This window comes from Phodopus roborovskii, unplaced genomic scaffold (genome assembly GCF_943737965.1).
Source record: "Phodopus roborovskii unplaced genomic scaffold, PHOROB, whole genome shotgun sequence".
Taxonomy (NCBI): domain Eukaryota; kingdom Metazoa; phylum Chordata; class Mammalia; order Rodentia; family Cricetidae; genus Phodopus; species Phodopus roborovskii.
This window is the reverse complement of record NW_026126448.1, coordinates 6,171,475-6,198,306: the sequence shown is the minus strand read 5'-3', so window position 1 is coordinate 6,198,306 and position 26,832 is coordinate 6,171,475. Positions and strand designations below refer to the sequence as shown.

Here is a 26,832-nt window from a genome sequence, read left to right as displayed (position 1 = left end):
GTAATCCATATAATGAAGTCAGTTTATGTTAAATAGTAACAACACTAGTCTCACACCAATGAGGCTGAGAACCTGGTTGTTGCTTGGTCCTAGAGGTTAGATGCCCAGCAGTTGGAGTAGTCCCATAGTGGCTTTCCAACAGCCCAGTATTGCTCAGCCCACGGGCTGGTTGCCTAAGCAGCCACAATCTGCCACCTACACACTCTGCAGATGATCTGTGCCCTATGCAGTTTTTACAAATAAACTTGAGGCAAGACCTGTTTAAAGAAAAAAAAAATCTGGCCTACTACCAAAAGGTAGCTTATACAGCTGATGTGGTCTTCACATATCCGTTGAGGCATTCAGGACAATTCTTTAGGTTCAGCTTCTCAGGTGACTCTAATTTGTAGCAAGATACCACTGAAAGCAACCATCAAAAAGTTAGGTGTGGCGGTACATGCCTTTAATCTCAGCACTAAGTCAGAGGCTGGAGGATCTCCATGAGTTCAAGGCCAGCCTAGTGTATATAGTGAGTTCCAGAAAAGCCAAGGCAACATAGAGAGATCCTGTCTCAGAAAACAAATCAAAATAAAAAAGCAACCATCATACTCTACTCCTTATCAACTCGACATACAAACAGGTTACTTTAAAAGCTACAACTAAAATTTAGCAGACAAAAATAATACTTAGATAAGCCACGTATAAATAACGGCACAAGCTTATATACCTTGATCCCAAATTCTGGGTGTTAATCAGCTCCTGACCCAGATGTTAGCTTGCGGGTTGTAGGGCTGCCTGCCTGCATCTTACTCCCTGTCCTCTTGTTGTCTTTGCCTAAGTGCAGGCACTGGGTCCAGTAGACTCCTACTAGTGAGTGCTAGGTCATTACCTTAACCTGTATGATCTGACCTGAGTTTAATCTGCTTTCTCTTCTTTCTTTCTACACCCCAGCTTATGAGTCCAGCAAAGACTCCCAAAATTCTCAACACATGTTCCTCATCTGACCAGGGCTCAAACTGTCCAAAATTCCCAGGAAAGGATTTCAGAAAATGCCAACATGGTATAGGAAATAGCAGAATAGAAATATATGTTCCTGAAATAGAAGGCCTATATTCTAAAGGAAGATTTACATTCCAGAAGTGCTATTTCCTTATGGGGACATGCACCTTGAGTTGGTCAGAGGCTCAGTATAGCAGCTACTAATTTGTACTTTCATTAGAGTGTTAGGCATTATATATACCCCATTGTTTTTATTATCTCTTAACTTTGGAGACAGGATTATTATTTCATTTATAGATGAGAACTCAAGGACTCAGAGTGTATGATTAGATAAGTAGTAAGAGACAAAGCTGGGGTTTTCATTTAGATCTGACTCAAAATTTACAATGCAGTTTCCCCAGTGTTCTCATCTATAAAATGGGAACTTTTTTTTAATTTTTTAAAATTTATTTTATATAACAAAGTCCAATTAAATGAAAACAAACATTTATACACAATATTTGGGAATTTGGGCGTTGTTCTTTCCAAACTACTTCCTGCTGGTAAGGGGCACTCTCATGGGGGATTCGAAGAAGATTCAGAAATCCTGGCTGTAGTCTATAAGGCTGCATAAAATGGGAACTTAATATTACTGTCGAGCGCTATCGCCTTGCCTGCAAGAACGACGCTCAACAACAGGATTCTTCTGCAGCTATGTTTATTGCGCGGCTCATTACAGCAAGTTGAGGGAAGACCCCAAGGAGGAAAAAGGGCTCTGCTTATATATGCTCAGAGGAGTCGTGTCCATTACTGACAGTTGCAGCCCGCTCGTAACGGTCACCCCATGATGTGGATCGCGCATCCGCGCCTTGCTGGCTTATGGACAGGAAACTGGCGCCATCTTCGGGAATGGCACTGGTGGCTCTCTACATATTACCTTCTCTGTACTACTGAAAAGGTCAAATAAAGAAATCTGGTCATGGAAGCAAAAGTGTCTGGAGTCTGTTGGGATTTTGTACGTCAAACAAGTCTCAGCAAACACTGTGCTTCCTCTTTCTTCATATAATAATAATAATAATAATAATAATAATAATAATAATAAAAAATAAAAAAGACATGTCTGCTATCCTTTGTCTGATCAGAGACAAGGTCAGAATGAGAAATGGTTGAAGACATAAGAATGCAAGATGGTGATCATGTCACGCCATAAATGATCTGGGGTCACAGTGAACCACCAGTCTAGAGAGACAAGTTGGCAATGTTTTAAACTTAGTGTGAATTGTTGTTTTGACTATATTTGGTCTGTGTGAGGATCCTCTAGAACTGGAGTTACAAACAGCTGGGAGCTGCCATCTGTGTGCTGAGAATTGAACCCGGGTCCTCTGGAAAAGTAGCCAGTGCTCTTAAACACTGAGCCATTTCTCCAGCCCTTAAACTTAGTAGTAAATAAACATTAATTCTCTGGATGAGTTGGAGGTAAGGACCAGACTCTCAAGTTGCCTACCTCTTAGGAGATCTTGGAATTTTGTGAAGGACAATCTCTAAAGAGTCTTTTACTATTGAGACATAGTGAAGTAGGACAAGAACTCAAATAAGCCAGTTTGCTGCTTTAATATCTTTCTGTTCTTCCTGCTTAGCAGTTCTAGACTTGGCTGGTTTGTATGGCAGCCCCTTGCCTTTGTTTTCTACATGTAGCTTCTAGAGTAAGCAAAATAGCCACTGTCTGAGACTGGGACACAATTACCATGTTTGCTAGGGCTGGACCTCAGGGATGCTTATAGATGCAGGCAGGTTTGAGTTTAGTGGTCGCCTGAGAATTTATTCAGAATCCTCAGGACCTCCTCTCTCTCTGTAGGATTTCATGCTGGAACACAGGAATATAATTCTGTCTCTAAAGGCTATCATCTTTGTAAAGGCTAAGCTTGAAATGTGACCCATACAGGAGCAACGTGGGGACAATAGGACTTGGGGAAAGAGGGTAGAGATGCATTGGTGGGAGTTTGAAAGACAGGAAATAATTTGATGAAAGGGGTATAGACAGACAAAAGGGACCAGATCCGAGGTAGGAAGTCAGAGCACAGTGATCAAGGAACTGTCAATAGAATGGCTGTAGCTAAGGAGCCCAGAAAGAGACAAGAGGAAGCCTGGAGAAGTCAGGAGGTACCAGATCCCAAAGCCCTTGTGAGCTGAGCAAAGGAACTCTGTCTTGAATGCTCTGAGGATCCTAGGAGGCATGTTTGTTTGTGAATCTTTTTTCTTATAGTTATTGAGTATTTTTATTTATTATTTATTTTTTTGACTTAAAAGATAGATGGGCCGCTATATCCCAGTTCTTGAGGCCCAAGTAGCCCTGAAGTAACTCTGTGTGAATGGATATGAAAAAGGAAACCTTTAAGTCACCTCTCTCCTTTGCTCGAAGTCTGTTAGCAGAAATAAAAATGCCACCATACTGTTATACCAGTAGAATGGAGAGGAGAGGACCAGTTGTTGCATGAGCATCAAGCAATGCACCAGAAGGGTTCTGGCCAGTTAGATCAGGGTGTCCTTCAAAACATTCACATTGTTGTTTTATCCCCAGGAGATTCGGCAGACAAGTGTCTTTGGACTGGCCCTGCTACTACTACTGCCTTCTGGAGACATGAGCTTATAGCTATGGCTAGAGTTTGAGGGGATTGGAGGTTGCTCTCTTCTGAGTTGGAGGTGGGGGAGGACAGGAGAGTAGGCAGTGCATCTCTCTCCCAGTTCAGCAGGTTCTTGCTGACCTCCAGGTGGGACTAAGGTAACCCATGTAGTGTCTGGCATATGGTAAGTCCTCAGAAAATGCTAGTGGCTACTGTTAACATGTACACATTGTGACTTGGGCTCAGGATCGTCTATATTTTGCCTGAAAAATCCCTCACTCTTCCCTTTGTGTTTTATGTACGTGTAAATATGAGCATACACATAAAACACATCTTTTGAGACTTTAGTAATCTTTACCTGTTATTTTCTATTAGGCTATAAGCTACCTATCATCTTAGCAGGTACCATGCTCTAGCAAGCCTTGTGCCTCCTGACACAACAGATAGGGGCAAGCCCTCCCTGCCCTTCTCTGAGATGGCATTGGTTACTGCCTTGTGTTGTCATTGTGCATGTCAGTGTCTTGCTCAAGGCCAGGGACTCAACCTATGCCCAGAAACAACTATGGTTATGCTTCAAAATCTTCACACCTGCTATTTTCTCTTCAGCTCACATATTCAATAGTGGCCTCTGTGAAGATAGCTTTCCTGGCTAGTACGTTATTGCTTTCACTCAACAGTCCATTATGTTTTACAGCTGCTGGTATTTGAGTTGAGATAATTTTACCAGTTGACTTACTTGTTTTTGTTATGGGAATATAAGCTGCTGGGAGTAGAGGTCCTCTCTGTCCTGTCACCTGATATATTCTCCTTTTAAGTGGTCAGTATATAAGCAAGTGCTTGGTAAGTGTAACTGCCTAAATAAGCTTTTATTAAGTGCCTGGGGGAGTGGGCATCTGTGCCTCTTCTCCCAGACTATACTCTTGTATAGAATAGCTAGCTCTACCTTCTAAATAAGTTGGAAGAGAAACAAAATAAGTATGAATATTCTGAGGATAACTCAAAGTAAGACCAGGTTCTAGATATAAGTCTCAGAATCAGAGGCAAGAAACAAGTGGCGGATACAAAGCTTGAGGACAGGGGTTGCCGCCCCCCTCTTCGCCCCGCCACCTCCCATGTGCAGCACTGAACCTAGCAGTAGGTGCTTTGTGATGTGAGCAGCTGCTGAGTTGCTATAGCTGGGGATATAGTTCCCTGGCAGAGTGTTTGACTAACATGTGTGAAGGCTTAATTCCTAGCACTAAAACAACTCTGCCTTACTACCTAAAAGAGAGAAAAGTCAGGAATAGTAGTGCATGTCTGTAATCCCAGTGCTTACTTAGGAGGTGGAGGCAGGCAGACCAGGGCTAGGTTTAGCCATATAATGAAGCTAACTTGGGCTATATGAGATCCTGTCTCAAACATCTGAGAGGCATTGGGGCTGGAGAGATGGCTTAGTTATTAAGCACACTGATCTCTTTTCTAAAGGACCTGGGTTTGATTCCTAGCACCCACATGGTAGCTCACAACCACCTGGAACTCCAGTTCTAGGGGACCCAACACCCCCCCCCTTTGGCCATCATAGGCATCATACATGCATGTGATGTGCAAACATACATATTGGCAAAATGCTCATACATTTAATTTTTTGTTTGTTTTTGTTTATTTGAGACAGGTTTTTTTCTTTGTGTAATGGCTCTGAACTTAGAGATTTGTATGCTTCTACCTCCAAAGTGCTGGGATTAAAGGTGTGTGCCATTATGGCTCAGCACAATTTAATAATAATAATAATAATAATAATAATAATAATAATAATAATAATAATGATGATAATAAAAACCCCTCTCTGGGGTGGGACTAGTGGGAGAGAGTGAGAATGAGTATGAGAATGTGAGAGAGATAGATGGTCAATAGATAGTCTTAAGTTCAAGTGAGTCTCTAGTCACTTTTGTGTCTCTGTGACCAGACAGCTTAAGAAAGGATTTACTTGGGTTTGTGCTTTCAGCAGGTGTAGTCAGTCCATCAGGACTGGGGAAGCCTGGCAGAGTTCCCTGCAGTGGGAGGGTGGTAGCTGAGACTTGTTCACATTGAGGCCATGGATCAGGAAACAGTAATCTCAAACTAGAACCTGGCATAATGTTTAAGGCCATCTTTGCCATCTGGGTACTACAACCCTCCCAAATTGTGCCACCAGCAGTGGACCAAATGTTCAAAAATAGGAGTGTGGAGAGTACCACAACATTACAGAACTCAAACAGAGAAAAATGCGTAAGTCAATAAGAGTTTATGGCTAAAATCTATATCATTTATTTGTTCAACAGCTGAGTTTCTTTTGTGGTTCATGTCATGTCCTTGGCACTGAGAATAAAGATAAATCCTGTCCCTCAAGGAGCTCACAGTCTAGTGGGGTAAACACACAAAAATAAATATAATGTAATGTAAGTAGAGTACATAAAAGGACTATTAGGAAGACAAAGAGCTGAGGAATCTACATCGTATGTGAATGTCTGTGGTGAGTAAAGACCGTCTTGTGGACATTTTCATAAGCGATAAGGCAATGGTTCACTAGGCTCACTAATTACCCACATCAGAATTACCTAGAATACATGCTAAAGTGCAGGTTGTTAGTGCTTTCTGCTCACTTTGATTCAGTCTGTCAGCATCCAGGAACTGCGTCTTTTAAGTGTCTTAAGTGATCCCACTGTATCTTAAGTTGAGAACCAGTGAGACAGAGTTGGTTGTTTAAGCTGAAATGAAGAATCATCTGTGCTTCTGAAATGCTGACTTAACCTTCTTCCTGTCTGGTGCTGGGAACCAAACACAGGGCCTGATTCGTGCTGGGAACAAAGTTCCACCACTGAGCTATTCCTAGCCCTGTGCTGGTCTTTAATGAAGAAGTAAAGAAGAGGAAGGGACCCAGCATGTACTGAATTCTATTGTAGTCTATATACAAACTAACTGAAGTCTCAAAATAATTCTATGAGGTAGCTAGATCTCATCCCCATGTTCAGAAGGTAAGAATTAGAGTTTAAGTAACATCACTAATAAGCTAATGAAAGTAATGCTGACATCTGAACCCAATTCAATGAGCTCCAAAGCCCACCTTAGAAACACTATGCTTGGATCAGCGAAGACATTTACAGACTAACTGCTATAGTTTTCATTTATTACTTGCTCCATCTCTTTGGTAAAATAAATATTAACAGTCAGGTGGTGCTTCAGTCACATCTGATATAATTAGCCATGGATATATCATCCTTATTTGGCAAGATGGGATTGAGGGCAAAGCTGGGAGGAGCTATGAAATAAATGGCTAGTTCTTTTTAAATGTTTTTTTTCATCTTTTTTTTTTTCACCTTTTAGTATAGATGTCTTGAAAATGTTCTATGACTGAGAAATGGGTCTATCTGAAGAAAAACAAAACAAAACAAATACTCATGCTGGGTACCCACAAAAGCAGCCCTACCCAATGCCAAGTCCCGAAATGTGTATCACTGAGAATTGTGGAAGGCATTTAAGGAGAACTGCAGTACTGATAGCACTCAAGTTCTCAAATGTACACTATTGGGCCCACGGAGGGCCTAGAAGTTGCATCAGAAAACAACTCAACCTTTAGAGAAACTGAAAGCACAGCATAGCTTCTGTTTAAGTAAACACTGTTTCTCCATCTAGAAAACAATGGGGTGGCCAACCCTACTGTCTTAGTTACTGTTCTGTTGTTGGGAAGAGACATCATGAACCAAGGCAACTTTCATAATGAATCATTTAATTGGGGAGGCTTGCTTACAGTTTCAGAGGCTCAGTCCATTATCATCACCGCAGAGAGCATGGCAGCAGGCAGGAATGGTATTAGAGAAGTAGCTGAGAGCTACATCCTGACCTGCATGGCCAAGAGGTGGAGGGGAGGAAATGGGAGAGGATGAGAGGGGAAGGAGGGAAGGTAGGAAAGAAAGAGGGAGAGAGAGACACTCTGGGCCTGGTATCGGCTTTTAAAACCTCAAAGCCCACCCCCAGTGACACACTTCCTCCAACAGGGCCACAGCTCCTCATCTTTTTACTCCTTTCAAATGCTTCTACTCCTTGGTTACTAAGCATTCAAATATCTGAGCCTACAGTGACCATTCTTATTCAAACCACCACACCTACTTAAAAAGTTTTGAGAGAGGCCATCCCTAAAAAACAAATCTATAATGAAGAACATACACACATTTCTATTCATTTTTGGTGGCATCCAACATCAGACTGGGGGGGGCAGATGAAGGTGGAGCATATTGGATTAAATGAGAGGTATGGTACAGGGATCCGCAATAATACTGGGGGCACCTGGGAATTTGAGTTAATGAGGCTGGTATGGACCCACCATTCTTTTCACCTGTGAACTTGGAGCTTTAGAGTGATACATGTGTTTCTGGTGGCAAATTAACTTGCTTATTTGTGACACTTCAAGAAATCATTGAGCCCCAAGATGAGTTCTGATAAAATTAACCCACAGCACTGATGCCACCAACATCGCACAGCTTAGTTTCCACTATTTTGTGTAACGAAGACTGAAAACCAGACTTTATTGCTGCATTCCCCATACTCAATCTGGGGACATTGCTTCTACCCACATTTTCATGTAATGCTTTTGTTTTTTATTTTTTTTTAATCATGCAAATCTGGAATGATCTCCTTATAAAAAAGGCTTTATTTATACTGAACTAATTCATCTCACAGCTTCTCATAGGCACAGTTCAGAGAGTAGGGCCATAAGTGTTGGTTTAACGTATGCAGGCACTGTACCTATTTATTTAACTATACCTGAAAGCCGCTGAGTTACACGGAGGGCAACTCTGGAGGGATTTCTAGAAATTTTCCTTCTGAGTAGCATAGCTGGCTGTATTGAGTCTGGCCAGGATTTTTGGGTTATATTTTTAGCCAGCTCACTGGTGCATGGGAAAGAATACATAAAGCTGACATCTCTAAGATCTCAAGCTTATTGCTACAGGGTTACGAAGACATAGAACCGGGAGCTATTAAGTCAACTTCACTGTTACACTGAATAAAACCCAGCCCATAGTCTTGTAGATCCCTAAATATTTCTTGTTCAAATGCCCAGAAACACATAAAAGGAACCCTTAGGCTGAGAGGTAATAATTATCAGAATATTTGTATACCTTTGTTCCTGAATATCAAGTATTAGGGTTCATGCCCACAATCACTTCTTGTAGTATCTTTACAGACTGCTTGTTGCGGATGTTGAGCTCTGGAGGTCAAGGGTTTGGGTGGGCTTCAGGCTAGCCAGGACTGAGATGACTCAGTGAAGGGCCAATCAAGATGTCTCTAAGTCTTATCCTGGTTCTGGGCACATTTCAGTTCTGCTCCAAGTCCACTTTGCTCCAATTCAGCGATGACAGACATATATTTGAACTCATTTGGTCTGAAGTTAAAGGTCTCTACTAGCCCAAAAATCTCCTTCTGATCAGTGGCATAGAAGAGTTGAACCTGATTTGCGATGCACTGTGCCTCAGCGACATTCTGCAAGGCAATGAGAGTAGTGAGGTACCTTCCTGCCCAGGGCCAAAGCTCTGTATCTGAGTTCTGTAGTAGAGACACTGTTCCTGGAAAGCTTCTATGACTCCCTGATTTCTCAAGTTTTGGTTAGATGTTCCTTCTTCATGTAGTCAAGGCATCTCGTTTACCACTGTTATCGCTTTCTCATATATTTGTCATTTTGATCTACATTCTCTAATATAAATTCCTCAAAGATATAGATATCATGACTTGTTTGTGTGTTCCTACACATAGTGGCATGATGTTTGCTAGGTAAGTTAGTTCATATGTTCACAATTTCTCTTTTAATCTAGTTCTTAAATAACCATTACATCCATAGGAGGGAGAGGGGCAAGAGTACTCAACTCTAAGAACCAGTTTGCAAGTACTAAGTTTTTGGCTAATTAGACATTCTTCAATACAACCAGTAATCAAAAGCACCTAGTCAGGAAAACAGTATCAAAGCTAGTTGTTACGGTTATAAAATGTCCACATGTTCATGGCCCTCTCTTCTTTCCAAGAGTCCAACCTGATGGGGATGTCCTTCAGTATATATGTTTCTCTTATTGGTGATGAATAAAACACTGATTGGCCAGTAGCCAGGCAGGAAGCATAGGCGGGGCAACGAGATTAGGAGAATTCTGGGGAGAGGGCGTGGAGAGGAGCCACAAAGGAACGCCACGTAGCTGCTGAAGGAGGAACATGCCAGATTACAGGTAATCCACAGCCTTGTGGCAATACATAGATTAATAGTTATGGGCCAATAATTAAGAACGAGCTAGCCAGTAAGAAGCCTAAGTGATTGGCCAAACAGTTTATAATAATAATAACAAAACAAACAAACAAAAAACAAAAACACAAACACAAAACCAAAACCAAAAAGGTGGGAAAGAAACTCCATCAACACCAACCTCCATTCCTAGTAGGAGGCTGGACTTAGTTAGCTGCTTCTAACACTGGGGAATAAAAGAATATGTCTTGAATCATTTGTTTTTGGGAAGCTGTCATATCAAAAAGATACCCAAGTAGTCCTACAGAAAAGCCAATGTCAGGGAAAAAGTGGATCCTTAAGCCCAGTCAACCTCTGTCAGACAAATGAAATGGAAACAAGCAAGCATTATAGACATAAAACTGTCTCTGGTACCTGGGAAAACACAATGGGCAGCATTAGTTATGGGCATGTAGTTGATGTTCTATCCTAGTGACATAATTGGGAATGGAAAAGGAGGAAAAGAAACCCCATCATGAATGTTTCACACCCATGAACAGTGTAGAGGAAGATAAAGACACAACTACTACTTTAGATTTTGAGCTCATCCTACACTTCAGAAGTCACTTAAGTGTCCATAGTCTTACTTGAAATCTCCAGGGCCAGATGTGTCTTGGTTTTGGTATTACTGGATTTTAAAAAGGTATAGGTGATGATACTATATAACTGTGTATTATTGCCCCATAACCAAACACATTCATACTTCCTTAATAAATGAATAATATTCTGTATTAAATGAGAATAATGACTATAAATGACCTCATGTAAGTTTAAATGAAAATTAATCTCCAAAAGGTAAAATTTTGTGATCAAATGAGAATGTAAAACTATTTTTAGCATCAGGCATGGTGGTACACATCTTTAATCCCAGCCCTCAGTGGGCAGAGGCAGGTGGATCTCTGTGAGTTTGAGGCCATCCCAGTCTACAAAGTGAGTACCAGGCCATCTAGGGCTACATAGTGAGTCCCTGTTTCAAACAAAATAAAATAACCTACTTTCAGGGCCAGTGAGATGGCTCAGTGGGTTAAAGTGCTTGCTGTAAGTTTGATGGCCTGAATTTGACCGCTGATACCTGAATGGTAGGAGAGGATGGGTTTCCAGAAATTATCCTTTGATTTTTATACACACGCACATGTCTTGGCATGTGTCCCATACCCACAACATGCGAGTATACACATACACACACACACACACCCTTAAAAAGTAAAACGAAACCAGTACTGACAAATAAAACCATCCATTTATCTGTGGATAACTGTACTTCAACTTAGATGCATGTAAACAACACAAAATTATTTTCAACCATGAGAAACAAAATGCACAAAGGTATCTTTCCCTAATCTAGATCTGAGGCATTGACAAGAGTTAACACCTGCAGGACTACTAGGCAAATGCAAAGAGGTAAATGCAGATTCTTACCAGAAAAGTGGAATCCATTTCTGCTGTCATCAGCACTATGCCTTTTTCTTCCTTAAGTTCAGGATAGTGATATAAAATCAACTGGCTGGTCGCAGCATCCCCTCGGGTCTGCATGGAGGAACACTTATCAAAGTTCAATATGGTACCAACACGACAAACTGCAATTTCAAAGTAACAGAGTCTGGAGAAAATTCTAGCTCTTAATAGCCCTTTGGGTAGCTAGTGAGTTAGAGCACTGGTATGTAGGGGCAAGGTCAGGCCTGCAAAGGTATGGTGAACTGACAGTTTTCATGGTGTTATTTGTATCTTTGATTGGAAAAGATCTGGCTTTTTTCCCAGAGAATGTTTATGGAGGCAGTGAATCCTTCATTGTGGTGAGCCATTTAAAAACAAAATGGTACAGGCAGCTACCAAGTCAAGTTCTAAAGAAAGTGATATGCCTATGTGTAATTGCCACATCTATGGACTAGCACATTTCATCCACTGCCTATGGCTCCTTTGAAGTCTGAGCTCTTTTAAGCTACAGCAAAGCACTGTAGAGTCTGCACATGAGCCTGATTTCTACTGTGTGGCTTTAAAATATTATCTGGTTGGTGCAGGAAGGAGGAATAATGGGAATTGTGTAACTTCATGAAGAAGTTACCCAAGTGAGGTCACCAGACTTCAAGTACAGTCTATGAAGAGAAGCTGAATGTAAAGCCAATGCCTTTACATAGTACGAAAGAAAACAGATACATTCAATAACAAATCCCAGGCTTGATCCCTAAAGCTTTAGCAAGCATCCTTTAATTATTGTACCTAACTATTGCTAAGGCACTCTTAACAGTTTATCTTCTCAGTTCCCTCACATACACTTCTAGTATACTGATTGTTCTGGCTACATTCCTAATAAATACTCCTTATTTTGATCATTATGTTTCTGAAGGATTGTCTGAGAGTTTATGTAGTGAGATATTCACTTTGTCCCCCCAGAGCTTCTCTTGCTTGCAGCATGGGGACAGGAGACCATCCGGAGGCATCCTTGGGACCAGGAACCTACTGGTGTTCATTTGTCTGTTTTGTTATTTCTCCCTGAATAAACATCTATTCAGCCTATTTGTTTCTCCTGATCCTTGTTAAACCTCAATAAGTTTAAGTTATGAAATTCATACATGAATTCATGTATGAATTTCATATCACAGACAGACATATACTTCTCAACCAATGTAAGAAAGAAAGCATTACAGACTGGTGTTAAAATGAAGAATGTCCCCCAAACTCTCAGATATTTGAACACTTGCTCCCCAGTTGGTGGCACTATTCGGGGAAAGTTAGGGAATCTTTAGGAGGTGGAGCCTTGCTGGAGGAGGCACATCTTGGGGGCAGAAGGAGGCTGTGAGAGTTTATAGCTTCACTCATTTATGGTTGAAGTACAGTAATCTCTCAGCTTCTGGCTCTGGCCACTTGCTATCATGCCTGCCTGGCCATTATGGAGCCTCCCTCTGGAACTGTAAGCCCAAATAAACCCTGTCTTCCATAAGTTGCTTTGGAATGGTGTTTTATTACAGCAAAAGAAAGCTAAAAAGGACATTTAGAGTTAACATCCACTCTGTATTTGGCTCCTTCTCTTATACTTAGCTACGGACTCTATCATATACTTCTCTATGAATTCCTTCCTTCTTTCCTTTTCTCATGCATCTATAGGACCTAGCAGAGTTCTTAAGACAGTGGTAAATATCTAAGTTTACAGACTTTGGAGTCAGGTAACCTGGACTCAAAATAGTTTATTTATTAGTAATACAAACAAACTTACCTCTCTATAAATAGAATAATAGTAGCTACTTCATTTGAGAGGAATAAAAGACAAGTATAAAACACCTATTGTATAATATCTATCAAATGTTAACACGGCATATACTCAACAAATTATCCAACAACAGTGTAAAAACTTGCTCCTTATTCTATTTTGTGCCATCTGCCTCAATGTCAAAGCCAAAATAATACATGCCTTTTTTTTTTTTTATCAGATGTGAGCTCCAAATATAGAATGCCAATCCCAGTTATTGTGAAATAAAATACCAACCTCCTTTTAAAAGAGCTTCAAGTATATTTTGAGTTATACTTCTCACTCTAATAAATATTTTGGGAATAAAACAGAGAAAGAAAAGAAAATAAATTAATATTTATGAAATGGAAACTATTCATCTACCAGTGTGGAAGAGGCTTTCTTGGTTACTAAAACACAGGTGAGACATGGAACCTTCCTCAGTGGGCTTATAGCTTGGGTTAAGAATATAACATCTTGACTTATCCATGTCTATTAAGTAGGCAACATACAATAGATGCCATAGAGGTCTAGGGAGAAGACAAAAGAAAGACAGTGAAGCTAATGGTATTCTGACTTCAAATTTCTGGTGTTAAGTGAAGCCTAGAAAACTAGCCTAAACTGTCATCAGTGCCACAGCAAGTACGGCTGGAGTCAGCAGATACTGTACCCCAGCCCCCAGGAAGGCTTTTAGCCTCACCAAAGGACAGGGTCCTTTTTTCTACCCTGTGTTTTGTAGGGCATGTTACCTACCTGAATATTTATAAGTGCAGTGAAGTGGAGCTCAGTACCTGTCCATTGTCCTACAAAGAACTCATAACCATCTCTTCTTGGTAGTGCACAAAGAAACTGCGGGAGACAGAAAAACAAGCAGACAGATGGATAAATGAAGGCAGTTTTCAATGTCTAATCACTTACTCTATTTCTTCAATGTCTATTTTTTAAATTTCTCTTCCTTTTTTCCTTCCTTCCTTCTTTTCTCTGCCTCCCTTTTTGTAAAAGACAATGTTTCATGGATCCCAGGCTGGCCTCAAACTTACTTACAGCCAAGCATGATCTGACTTCTGATTCTCCTGCCTCTATCTCTCAAGTCTTGGGCTAAGCATGTGCTACTACACCCAGTCTACAGGGTGCTGAGGATTGAACCTGGGGTTTTGTGCATGCTAGGTGAAGTAACCTACCAACTGACTTACATCCCCATTCCATAATGCTTAGCTTTAAAAACATTTTTTTAATTATGAAATTAATTATGTGATAGCATGACAAACACCCACACATTTCTAAACCCATCTAAGAAGGAAAGCATCAGAGATGAAATTTGAGAAGAGCTGACATTTAGCAATATTGCCATCCAACACACAAACAGAATATGTCTCCAGTTTACTTAGGTGTCTTTATTTTCTGCAAACAACATTTAAGAAAAACCCTAGTAACCACTGCTGACAAGTTCATTGTCATATCAGCTATCTATTTCACTACTTAAATAACAAAAGAATTTAATTTGGCACATATTATCAGAATAATATGGACAAAACTATAAAGAAAATTCTAATACAGGAATCTGAAGGAGGTTGCAATGATTAAGGTCTTAGGTGCCTTCTAGTATCATCCAGTCAGTCTTTAATTTATTGAGGCAGGGTATCTCTATGTAGTCCTGGCTAGCCTGGAGCATGCTATATAGACCAGGCTGAATGGAATTAAAGGTGTGCATTATTGCACTGGGCCTTTTCATGTACATACACTGATAGATTAAGATCCATATCAAAAAGGCCTAACATGTGATAGAGAGCCATTATAAAACACCATAAGAATGAAATTATCACTTATTAGTACAATTAACATGTGAACACCTTTGTTAAGAGAGCATTATATCATGAGAAGGACTTATTTGAACTATTTGGTAGCATTTATAAGCAATTCTAGATGGTTACCACAGACTTACTGTTGGGCAGGACTGAGCCCGGTTCCAAATCAAATCAAACTTCTCTTTCTGCAAATTAGGAAAGAATAAAGTTAACTCACAAATAGAAAAACACAAAAAGTCACATCAACTGAATTTTTCAAGACTGAATTCTAGAACTATATTATGGCTAACACAGTCTTTTAATTATTCCATCATTTAAAAATCATTCTTATGATAAAAAGAAAGGATAAACCATATGTACATTTTGCTGCTCATTGCTACAAATTATGTGTGAAGATGAAGTGCTCCAATGATTCAAAGTCTCCAAGGAACCCTATGAATCCAAGGGAGACTTGAGAAGGCCTGTATAAGCAATGAGTTGGTATGAATGATCTAAAACATAATGACAAGTACAGATTGTTTAGACTGTGGAGTTCATGAAGGTAGGAGTATATATGTATAAGAGGTTAAAAAACAAGGATAGGGATTTCTTCAAAATCAAAAGGCCTGGCTTTTTCTTCTGTATGCATTTTCTTCCTTAGTCTTATACTTATGTAAGTTGAGAATAAAACTGTTCTTCAGTGTACTTTAAGGTAAAATATAATCTTTTTCTTCTTTTTCTACTTGCTATGTACACAAGGCTGGCCTCAAACTCAGAGACACCTGCCTGCCTCTGCTTCTATCTACCTCTCAAGCACTGGGATTAAAGGTGTTTGCCATCACACCTGATCTAGACTAAGATATAATCTTAATTAGAGAAGACAGCTGTATCCTTTCTTAGTCATAGACCTTAATGGTAAGGCAAAGGCCAGTGATCACTTCTAAGACAATTTCAAGAAGATAAGACAAAGAAAATGCCTCCTGCTATGGGCGGAGCTGGAGAAAGGCCAGGAGGGAGCTCCAGGTTGGCTCAGGCACCTGCCATTTACAGACAAGAAGGGAAGAAAGCCATGCTGCAGGCAGTGTCTTGAATCCCAGCAGTTTGGTTGGAAAATGAAAATGAAATAAAATGCACCTGGAAATCACTCAGAAACATGAACTTAACTAGCCTCCCTGGTTAGAGACTTGGAAATATTTCTAGACCAGAAAGTGGGAAAGAAAAGCCATAAATATACCATATGGAGCTTCCAATCTCTGGTGCTTAGGGCATAATAAAAAAATCTCAGAACTGTAAAGTGTAAGTTCTCAAGATGTCATAAACACCGGGAAAGTAAGGGCAACTGCCTGAGAGGGCTAGAGCGCTGACCTTCATACTCTAATGCTTCTGCTTCCCCTCCAAGTTACTTACAGGGATAACTGCGTAGACTGTGTCTTTTGCTGAAAAATACTGCTGCCAAATCTGCAATAAACAAACAAATAAATAATCCATAACGTGGGTAATCTTTTCGAGTACACCAAGAAATAGTAGTGATAGCTTTTATTCTTAGAGTATTATTCTATCTGATTATAGGGAGTAAAACTCCACTGCAATGTTTTTACAGCTAAAATGATTATAAATAACTTGAGATCTTCTGAATGACTAAACTATAAATCTTTAAAACTTTCTAAGATTCTTTTCTTTTCTTTTTTTTTTTTTTTTTTTTTTTTTTTTTGGTTTTCCAAGACAGGGTTTCTCTGTATAGCCCTGGCTGTACTGGAACTCACTTTGTAGATCAGGCTGGCACCAACTCACAGATCTGCCTGCCTCTGCCTCTCAAGTGCTGGGATTAAAAGCATGCCCCACCACCACCTAGCAAGATTCATTTTTTAATGTATATGTTTGTGCATATAACATTATTAAGATGTCCTCGGAGGTCAGAAGGGGTGTTGGATCCCTGGAAGCTGGAGTTAAAGCTGGAAGTTGGATCCCTGGAAGCTGGAGGTCAGAAGGGGTGTTGGATCCCTGGAAGTTGTGAGCCACCTGATGTGAGTCCTGGAAACTGAACACAGATCCTCTGGAAGAGCAGAAAGCATTCTTCACTTTTGAGTCATCTCTCCAAGACCCCAATAAACTCTGGGGGCGGGAGAGATGGCTCAGTGGTTAACAGCATCTACTGCTTTTTGAAGAGAACCTAGTTTGATTCTTAGAGTCCATCAGGCAGTTCATGACTGCCTGTAACTTCAGTGCTAGGAGACCAGTGAGATCCCATGCCTCTGGCCTCTGCAGGTTCCTGCACTCATGTGCACATAACCCCATACATACAGACAATTGAAAATAATAAAAGGCGCTGGAGAGATAGCTCAGCAGTTAAAAGCATTGGCCACTCTTGCAGAGGACCCAGATCGAATTGCTACTGCCCATATGGCAGCTACCTACTATTTGTAACTTCAGTTCCAGGGGATCTGATAATCTTTTGGACTCCACAGGTACTGCATGCAGATGGCATACAGACATACATGATGGCAGAACACTTATACACATAAAAAAATTTAAAACATAACAGTCAAAAAATGACTTCTATGACCTCTGACATAATTGCTTTCAGGATATATCTTATTGGTGATAGTTTTTCACAGGTTCTTTATCCCCTCCCCAAATTCACACCTCCCCAGCCAACTATGGACCTTCTCAGAGAGCCATTCAGAATTTAGGGTCTGGACTCAACAGCCTGGGATGCAAATCCTAGCCTCAATCACTTACTAGCTATTCTACCTTGGGCAAATCACTGAAACTGAAATAACATCAATAAAACAGTGGTGACACTGATATCACAGGATTGTTATGAAGACTAACTGAACTAACAGAACCCTGAGACTGGCAGAATAGACCCTAAAAATCATGTTAGCTTTTATTGCTATATTTCAGACAGCTCTTAAAATTTCACTTCCAGAAAGTCCTACATATCAGGAGCAGATAGAGCCTGCTGGATTGGACTAGAGTACAGAGCAGTCACAAGTCCTACCTCTCTGTCTGGCATCAAAGAACAAGAGGGTACGGTTGACTTTCATGATACAAATCCCCAAAAGTGGTGAGTAGGTTTATATAGTATAAAATTAGCAAACAGGGGAAAGGGGGAAAATCCAGTCTTAATAAGCTAAAAGAATTATTTTGGTGTTTTTCTCAGGAATATATTTTTATATTATATAAAGTACACATGCAATATGATTCACACTTTTTACTTGTTATTTTAATTGTCTTCCATGGCTTTTCATGTTATTGATTTTCACTGGAAAGCTTTCTTTTTCCCATCTCTGATTTTGTTCTCCATCTATTCTTCCTAACATTTAAGACTAAGTTTATATGCTTTTTCCCCCATGTCGTTTCCTTCATCATTTCAGTCAGAAGTTTTCCTATGAAATGTCTTTGCATTTCACATCTCTCTAAAGACTGTGCTGGCTAGTTTTATGTCAAGATGCGTTTGGTCATGGTGTCTTACTGCAGCAAAAGAAAACTAAGACAAATATGTTAGTCTATAAAATGGTCATTAGTGTATGAATGCATCTCCTTCACTAATTTGCAAGCTCTCTGTAGACAGGATATCTGCTTGTGCTGTCACCAATGTCCTGCAATCCAACAGTATCAGATGACTGTGATGCTGGGGACAGCTTGGTGGCAGACCACATGCTTGGCATGCATGTGAGGGGCATTTCAAGCAGAGGGAATTTGGTTTATACTAGGGTGTCTTAAAGTTTTTCCACTTGCAAGCCAGACAGTGGTGGTGCACGCTTTTAATCCCAGCACTTGGGAGGCAGAAGTGGGCAGATCTCAGTGAGTTCAAGGCCAGCTTGGTCTATAGAACTAGTACCAGAACAGCCAGGGCTACACAGAGAAACCCTGTCTCGGAAAAAAAAAAGCTCTCCCACTTTTACTTTCCTTTTTGGCTGAGAAATTTGAATATGGCTATGTGCAATATAAAATAGGCACACATTTCAAACATTTACTGATAATAAATCATAAAGAAATATTCAAAATAATTCTTTCACATACATATAATTTTACCATTTATTAAAGACAAATGTAAATGTGCATTCTGTTGAGAGGGTGTGCTTATTTTTAAACAAAGAACTAAATCTTGGCTAGAATTTGATATTGTAAGATATAAAGAATCTTCAATATTTTCCAGAGGTGATTTTTTAAAATTTATAACTGCTAAATTTTAGTGCACTGCTTTGCATATTTACTTTTTAATCCTGTGTCTTTAAATTAGGAATAACAGCATCTATTTCCCAGGGTGGACATCAGAATGTATTGAAGAAAAACCTATGAAGCAAACAAGAATAATGGCTGCCTGTTTTTATTATTCCTTTTACTAATATGTTGTTAATTAGCATATACACCTAAAATATAACTCACAGAAGTATAAAGAATGCTCAAGTAGATTAATACAAGCTAGAAAGGGTGGTGATATTTTGTTTATGACCTTACAAACAAAGCTTGCATAAGATTAGAGTACAAAGCTAGCCACACTAGTTTAGCCATAGAAGCCAGGCAGTGGTGGTACACAGCTTTAATCTCAGCAATCAGGAGACACAGGCAGTCAGATTTCTGTTAAGTCAAGGCCACCCTGAGTTACACGAAATTGATCCAGTCTAAAAGAGAAACAAAGCCCACACAAAGGTGATCTCAGCACTTGGGATCCCAGAACCAGACAGGAATATAAGGCAGGAGGAGACAGGAGTTCAGTACAGTTTGAGATTTGGTGGAGACAGACGCAGTCTGGAGATGCCGTCTGTGGACAGGATTGCCCCTTTCAGTCTGAGCATTGGTAGAAAGTGAGAACTTTCTAGCAGCTGGCTGTTTTGCTTCTCTGAATTTCAGCTTTAACCTCAATATCTGTCTCTGAGTTTTTATTACTAAGACCAACTAGAATTCCTGCTACAAGAGAGGAAATATAAATAAATAAATAAATAAATATATATATATATATATATATATATATATATATATATATATATATATCAGGTGGTGGCGGCATAAGCCTTTAATCCCAGCACTTGGGAAGCAAAGGCAGGTGGACTCTGAGTTTGAGGCCTACAAAGTGAGTTTCAAGACAGCCAGGACTGTCTTGTTTTCAAAACTCTGTTTTGAAAAACCAAAACCAACCAAACAAACAAAAAAAATGAGCCATGCAAATCAAGGCACATAGAATGACCAAACAGGCAGAAGAGATCATGAACGCTTTCAAGGGAAATGTTCAGGAAACTTCTACAGAAGGTCCTTAAGTCACAATGCTAAGGAAGTGAATGTAGGGTTAGGGGAGGGGTTGTCCCTGGAAATCTACAAATAAGTTCCCAACACAATATTTTTTCATTTATTTTAAAACACAGCTATAACACTCACTCTGTGCCAGGATTTATTCTGAGTGTTTCACAAATGTTAACTCATTTAATTCTCAAATAGTTCAAGAAGTAGGTATATAGTTGTTATCACTTTACAGTGGGGAAACTGAGGCCCTGAAAAATGAACTTGTCTAATCAAATAAGTGGCAGAGCTAGGACTTAAAAAGGGCAGCTTTTCCCGAAGGTTTCCACTTTAATCAGCAAGGCTGGAAGAAGAGTAAGCGCACTCAGCTAACCTAAGGCAAAATGGGAGCAGGGAAAGCTACTTGCAGGGCAGCTCTGCTCACCACTATGTGGCAGGACCACACCAGGGAGCCTTTGGAAAGGTAGTACAGTGCTCAGGCACAGAGTTCTGATGATGTAAAATAAGATTTGGGCAATGGGAATAAAGAAGAAAGGTAAACCTAAGTTGATGAGACATACAAAAGCAAGACAAAGAAAGACATGTTTCTTACGTCACTGTTACTTATGTGACTCATCACTTTTGTCCCTTATGACTATTTTTCATTTGGGATAGAAGGTGTCAGAAAAATATATGACCTTTTCTGTTCTCAGACTTGCTTATCAGAGCAAATACTTTCAGGGAGTATACCTACTCATTTTCATTCATTACCTGTTTTATTTCCTCTGCAGTTTTGTCTTTCACCATCTCAACGTTAAAGATCGAACTGAGAGTCTTCAAAGAAGAAATAGCAATTAACATTTACAGTCAACAACAACAATCCCAGCTTTATTCTGTCTAAAGCCTTGTAGAAAAGAATGTCAGCACTGTGAAGCAGAGCTTGGCAGGTACAGAATAAGCATTTAACACTCACACTCAGAGAATGTGGGTCTCAGCTCCCACACAGACCTTCACAGTTCTATTCCTGGGGAATATCTATTAGGTCATCAAGTACACCCCAAATGCTTCATTCTCAACAGTGAGTTCTGCAGCACTTTGCAGCTGGGAAAAAAAGGAGAAACCCTGGCTACTGTTCTACCAGAGAGTTCCTTATTTGCACAATAAAGTACAGGCTACATATGATTCTTTGATAGAAAGGTTACATGTGGTGCTTCTATAGAAAGGAATGCACTCCATTTCCTTCAAATTTCTTGTAGCATCCTTGGATACATACTTAAGCTAGGGGTCATGTCAAGGACACAAAAAATCTAGAGAAATATTTCTTGTCTCCACTGTTGGGGAAAAAAAAATCACCTTACACACACACACAAATCGCTGAGCACAATAAATATGTTCAAATTTGCAGCTTCTTATTATAGATGTCCCATATGACTTCAGACTTGGATTTCTATATTTAATTAGAAACCTACCTTATCCTTAGTGAATCCTTTGCTCACAGGCTGTTTCCCTGAGGCATGTGTCTGAAATACATGATGAGACAGGCTATTAAACTATACTTTCCTCATAAAAAAAGAAAACCAAGTCACTGAAGTAGCCAATCTCACTAAGTAATTCTGTACCCAAGAATTCACTTCTATCCACTCTTTACAACACTCTTTATACTATTCTAAGAGTTATTGTTTATTGACAATTTTCCTTCTGCCAAGATTCTGAGATGCAAAGGTGAGAAAGGGTTTGTTAGTAATTACTGAATGATGGTACAGGAAGTTCATTCTACACCTGTCACTATGAAGGAGTGTGAAGAACATGAAGGATTCCTTCCCAATTTGTTCTTTTTGGGGCGTTCTGTGCTTGGCTCTCTGACTTTTCCACACTAGCCACAGGTCAGAAGAGAAATGGAGAGATGTATTTTCTAAAACTGATTATTTCTGATAGCATTTCTAGTGGTAGGTACCCTCAGCACAATGGAGTCCTATTGAGTTCTCAGTTCCTTTATTAATTAGACTTCTTGTGGTGGTTAATATTCCTTGTTATACTGATTAGATTGAAAGATGCCTACAGGATTTGTAAAATATACCTCTGGGTAAGTCTGTGATGGTACTTGCCATAATGATTAGTCATGAGGGCTCTGACCCAATGATGGTTTAATCTTTTGCTGGATCCACACTATCATGATATTAGGAAATGATGGAAGGTAGGATGTGGAGTTTATCTAGAGGAAGTATATCACTAGGGGCATGTCCTTAGGGCTCCATCTTATCCTGGTCTTTTCTTATAGTCCCCTTTCTCTGCTTCCTGAGCCCACACCCCACGTGACATGATGTGCTGACATGTCTGAAACCATGTGTCAAAATCAACCCTTCCTCATTAACCCTTCTGCCACAGAAGCATGATAACAAAAATACACTTCCCCTTGAAAAAGGCCAGAGATAACCGAAAATGCCCCAACCTGGCTGAAGTCTCTCAAGAATTCATTCCATGCACCTCCCAGCTTAGCAGTTTTCAAGTTATATGCTATGAAATCAATTCAGTGGATTGTTATCAGAACTTTTCAGAAAATGAAATATTAAGAATGCACTCCCCAGGCATGATGGCTCACACCTGCAGCCTGAATGCACGGGAGTCTGAGGTGGGAGGACTACTGACTGACAGCTCAAGAGGGTTACCTAATAAGTTCCAGATGAGACTGGTTTACAGAGTGAGAACCAGTCTAAAAATAGACAAGCACTGTTCCATAAAAAATGTGCTTGTTGTAACATAGTCTAAGTAGCAATGTAAATCTATTTCCTACTGTGGGTCACGGTCAAAGAGTCTGGAAAGCCTTATCCTAGGTTATTATACACACAGCTATCCACATGCTTTCTCCAGCTTTGACTGCTCAAGGATCACAATGACTAATGATACATTAAGTCCTTTTTATGTGCCAGGGACTGAACTGAAGAATTCTGATGATACTTGTTCATTCAGTCTTTAGCATCATTCTGTGAATTAGGTATTATTATTATTTGTTTCTAATTCACATATAGGCAACACGGAGGCACGGAGAAGTTATATAATTTGTTCATAACTACCTAGCTGGTAGCTATGATTCAGTCCCTGGCATGTGGTTCTAGAGCCTATCTTCTCAGCAGTTAAGTTACCTTTCCTCTACTTATTAAACTCAATTGTCTCTGCAATCATGTATACATACTCACATGCATACACACTTAAACATAACAAAAAATAATAATAAAAAAAATCTTGCTGATGTAGTGGTATATAACTTTAATCCCACCTCCCAGAAAGCAGAGACAAGAGGATCTATGTGAGTTCAAACCCAGCCTTGCCTACATGGCAAGATCTAGTTCAGCCAGTGATAGACAGTGAGACCCTGTCTTTAAACCCCAGACTTCCACTGTGAACATTCCCCTGCTCCCTATAGCCCAGTGCCATGTGTGCCTCAGTTTGATCACTTCACTGCATTCCTTGTGAGCAGGGACCATCCTTTCATTCCTCTACATTCCATCATGACTACAGGATCTTGCCCAGAAAGAAGAGGATATACATTTATGGAGGGAGAATGGGTGAAGATCAGATGTCCAGGTAACCACCATCCATCAATGAGATCACTTCAAGGGTAAGGGCCAGGACTAATGCTGGTAAACTTAAAACACACCCAAAAAGGACCAGGTAGGCCTTACCTTCTGCTCCACACATTTGATAAAGTCACTTTGTTTGGAGTGCCCCACTGGTTGCTTCCGAAACTCACTGCGCTTCTCCAGGCGGGACTCAAAGGCAGCTGGGTCAGACCTGACCAAAGGTAAAGCAAAGGGTTAAAGCACCTGGGCCTTTCTGGATTTTGAAATAACAAAGCATCATAGGCCATGTCCACAAAGAAAGGACATAGGCATTAAGAGGGTGTAGGGTTTGCTCTCAGCTGTTAAGAACTGGGTATAAGCCTGGAAGTCAAGAAAGTAGAAAGCAAAGCCAGTACATTCCCCCTCCCCCCACTCCAGCCCTCTGGCAGGTTATTATCAAGTGACACAAGGCTGGGTTTCTCAGGTACTTCAACACTGTAGGTACTTAGACTACTCCAGATAGAATACTTTGAAGTCATATTGCTGGGTCAGCTCTGCAGGCAGGAACCCTACAGCACACCTATAATTCACATAATTCTTGGTGTTCCCCTCTGTCCCCACCCTCAGATCCTGGACTCTGAGTGGGTCCTTTGGGAGAATAGTTAATGCCTGAATATCTCCCTAACCTAGCCTCCAAAGAACTCTCAGACAGAACATCAGAATTCATCTTTTATTTTAAAATGGGGATGCTCTTCAGGCCTAGAGGCCAGACTGGGGTTGCCATCATCATTAGAAATATTTCAGAATGTGTAGCTGACCATGGGATGTTTGGCTTTGTATGCTGAGAAGAAAACATCCCCAGCTACTTGGCTGGAAGACACACCACCATGGGCGAGGAAACAAGACATGTTGTATAACCCTTTAGTAGATCTTCATAATCAAAACATTATAGGGTACCCCATTCTATTAGGATATGACACCAAATATCACTCTTTTCATTGCTATGATGTAGCAGGCTGATCTTTATCTTTCTGTTTGGAAGGACTGGGTAAGCCACAGATGTACCTGAGCTTGCCACAGTGAGTTCATAGAGAGCACAGGGCCATCCTGGGTAGCAGGGCTCTTCCTAGGCTCCAGGGGCACAGAAAATAACTACTTGTCCTTACTTGAAATTTACTATCTAGTTGGAGACACATAGTTATGTACATGAGCACTACTGGTAATTATAACAAAAATGTGCTCAAACATCCTTGAATGACTGAGGTGGTTTCTTGACTGTACTTCTGACTGTATTATTTCCCATATTTGGAACATTCCACCCTTCCCCTCCCTCCAGTTATTTTACAGATAGACCTAGACCATACTATTTGAAGTTTTGATACTAGATCAGGCTAGAGAGACTGGCAGACACTAGGGTGTGAAAGCTTTATGTGGAACATTAAGCAGTTTGGACATTATACAGAATCCAATGGGACACTTTCTGAAATGTCAGTATGTATACATATCGATGGCAATGACCTAGAGGAAAGAAAGAAACCATCATTGGCTCTTGAATAAGTGTGAATGGAACCACAAGTATCCAGAGTGTGAGTACACATCTTTGGAGATGCTCGTGGGTAAAGGGGACCAGAGAGAAATGGGTGGAGAGAATTGTAGGTCAAAACCACTATTTTAAGATGACAAATATTTGAGAATAGCTAATGTTTGAAGGAGATCAAAAGTAGCCATTCATTTGTTCCATCATTTCTTCATAAGGTGTGGACTATCTACGTTCACACTGAAGTGGACTGGTGGAGGGGTCCCACACAATAAGTGGTGGACACTAGTTAGAGGAAGATGAAGAAAAAAATTAAGGGAGTGGAATTAAAATGAGATGAAAGGCAGAGAATTTACAGCCCTCAATGTCCATTTCCTTTTATAATTGTCTTCCTATACCACCAAACTCTCCCTCAAAACCCCTTTCCATTTTTGACCTCCAACCTGGAACTAGGTGCCCACAATATCTACCTCAACCATGACCCTACCCCACTTGCCCCCCTCAGGGCTGGGGATGGGACTCAAGGCCCTGAGCATACTAAGCAAGTCCGGTCCCTGTGTCCCCCCCCCCCCCCCCCCACTAACACTGTCTTAATGAGCAGGTTCAACGGGCGATCTAACGTAGCACTATTAGTCTTTGCAGCGCTTTTCCCACTCCCAGTCTCCTTTCCATGCAGTCAGGGCCCTAAGCTGGGAGCCTGGGAACCTGATCTCTTGGTCAGGCGTCGGCTGGCTGATTCAACATGTGACCTTGAGCAAATCATGTTCACATTTCTACACAGGTGAGAGCTCACCTGGGCGCTCTGCACCTGAGCACAAAACTACTTTGGAAAGATTCAAAGGCTCTGCAGAGACCAGCGATGTGACCTTAGGCAAGTGACTTGGCCTCTCTGAACTTGGAAACAAACTACTGGTGCAGTACAAGCCCACCAAGCAGGGTAGTATTGTAGTATACGCCGCCGGAAGCTCTGTCCGCGCGTCGCGAGTCCCCGCCCCCATCCCCCATCGGGTCAGGACCGCACCTGCGCAGCTGCTGGATCTTGTCCCGGTAGCGGTCGTAGAAGGGGTTAGCTTCCAGCTCGCTGACCCCACTGCCATCTGCTCCCCCAGAGGGCGGGCCGGAGCCCGGGCGTACCGGGAACACGCGCAGCTGAGCTGGTGACACGAACCCCAACCCCAGGGCGCGGCTGCGCACTGCACACAGGCCCCGGTAGAGGCCGGCCACCTGCAGAACTGCGGGGCACGCTCCACCCGCAGCAGTCACCACGGCCGCCATGGCCGCCCGCGCCTCCCCCTCCTCCTCCGGAGCGTCAGCCTCGGCCCCCGGCCCGCGCGCGTGCTCCATCGCCCTCAAGGTCCGCGTCGCCGGTGTTCCGCCACCGAGGTTCCGCGCGCGCAAGGTTCCGGGTGCCGGAGAGGAGAAGGGGCAGCGACGCTAAGGCCTGGTGGCTCTCTGCCCACCCGCTCTGTGGGTGTAGGGGTGCGTCTCCTCCTGGGAGTCTGCCGGGATTCACGTCCTCCCTCCAGGGACCAGCAGCCTCTGCGCGCCAAGCTTCTGGAAAGCTGGCTTGTATATTCGGGTTCTCACTGGGCTTGCCCCTTTGCTAAATTTACTTGGCACTAGCTGTAACAATTCTTTTAGCAGCAAAGGATGTTT

General features: G+C 41.2%; 1 protein-coding gene across 1 annotated transcript; it reads right to left on the bottom strand.

Annotated features, from left to right (window-relative positions):
• Positions 1-5,837: 5,837 nt before the first annotated feature.
• Positions 5,838-26,734, bottom strand: Atpaf1 (ATP synthase mitochondrial F1 complex assembly factor 1). The gene is made up of 9 exons (XM_051188490.1): positions 26,198-26,734; positions 23,763-23,871; positions 21,552-21,602; positions 20,854-20,916; positions 16,270-16,320; positions 15,021-15,068; positions 13,832-13,927; positions 11,275-11,382; positions 5,838-9,071 (listed from the first exon to the last, which is right to left on the bottom strand). The coding sequence occupies exons 1-9, from the start codon at positions 26,518-26,520 to the stop codon at positions 8,877-8,879; spliced, it is 1,044 nt and encodes a 347-aa protein (XP_051044447.1). The 5' UTR covers positions 26,521-26,734; the 3' UTR covers positions 5,838-8,876.
• Between the last annotated feature and the right edge of the window lie 98 nt (positions 26,735-26,832).

What these genes read in the sequence shown, in the direction of transcription:
- Atpaf1 (XM_051188490.1), bottom strand. Translation starts at nt 26,520, where the DNA reads ATGGAGCACGCGCGCGGGCCGGGGGCCGAGGCTGACGCTCCGGAGGAG. An exon ending in TCAAATGTGTGGAGCAGAAG is followed by an intron (nt 21,603 to 23,762) that starts GTAAGGCCTACC and finishes CATGTATTTCAG; the next exon opens with ACACATGCCTCAGGGAAACA. An exon ending in CAGTCTACGCAGTTATCCCT is followed by an intron (nt 15,069 to 16,269) that starts GTAAGTAACTTG and finishes CCTAATTTGCAG; the next exon opens with AAAGAGAAGTTTGATTTGAT.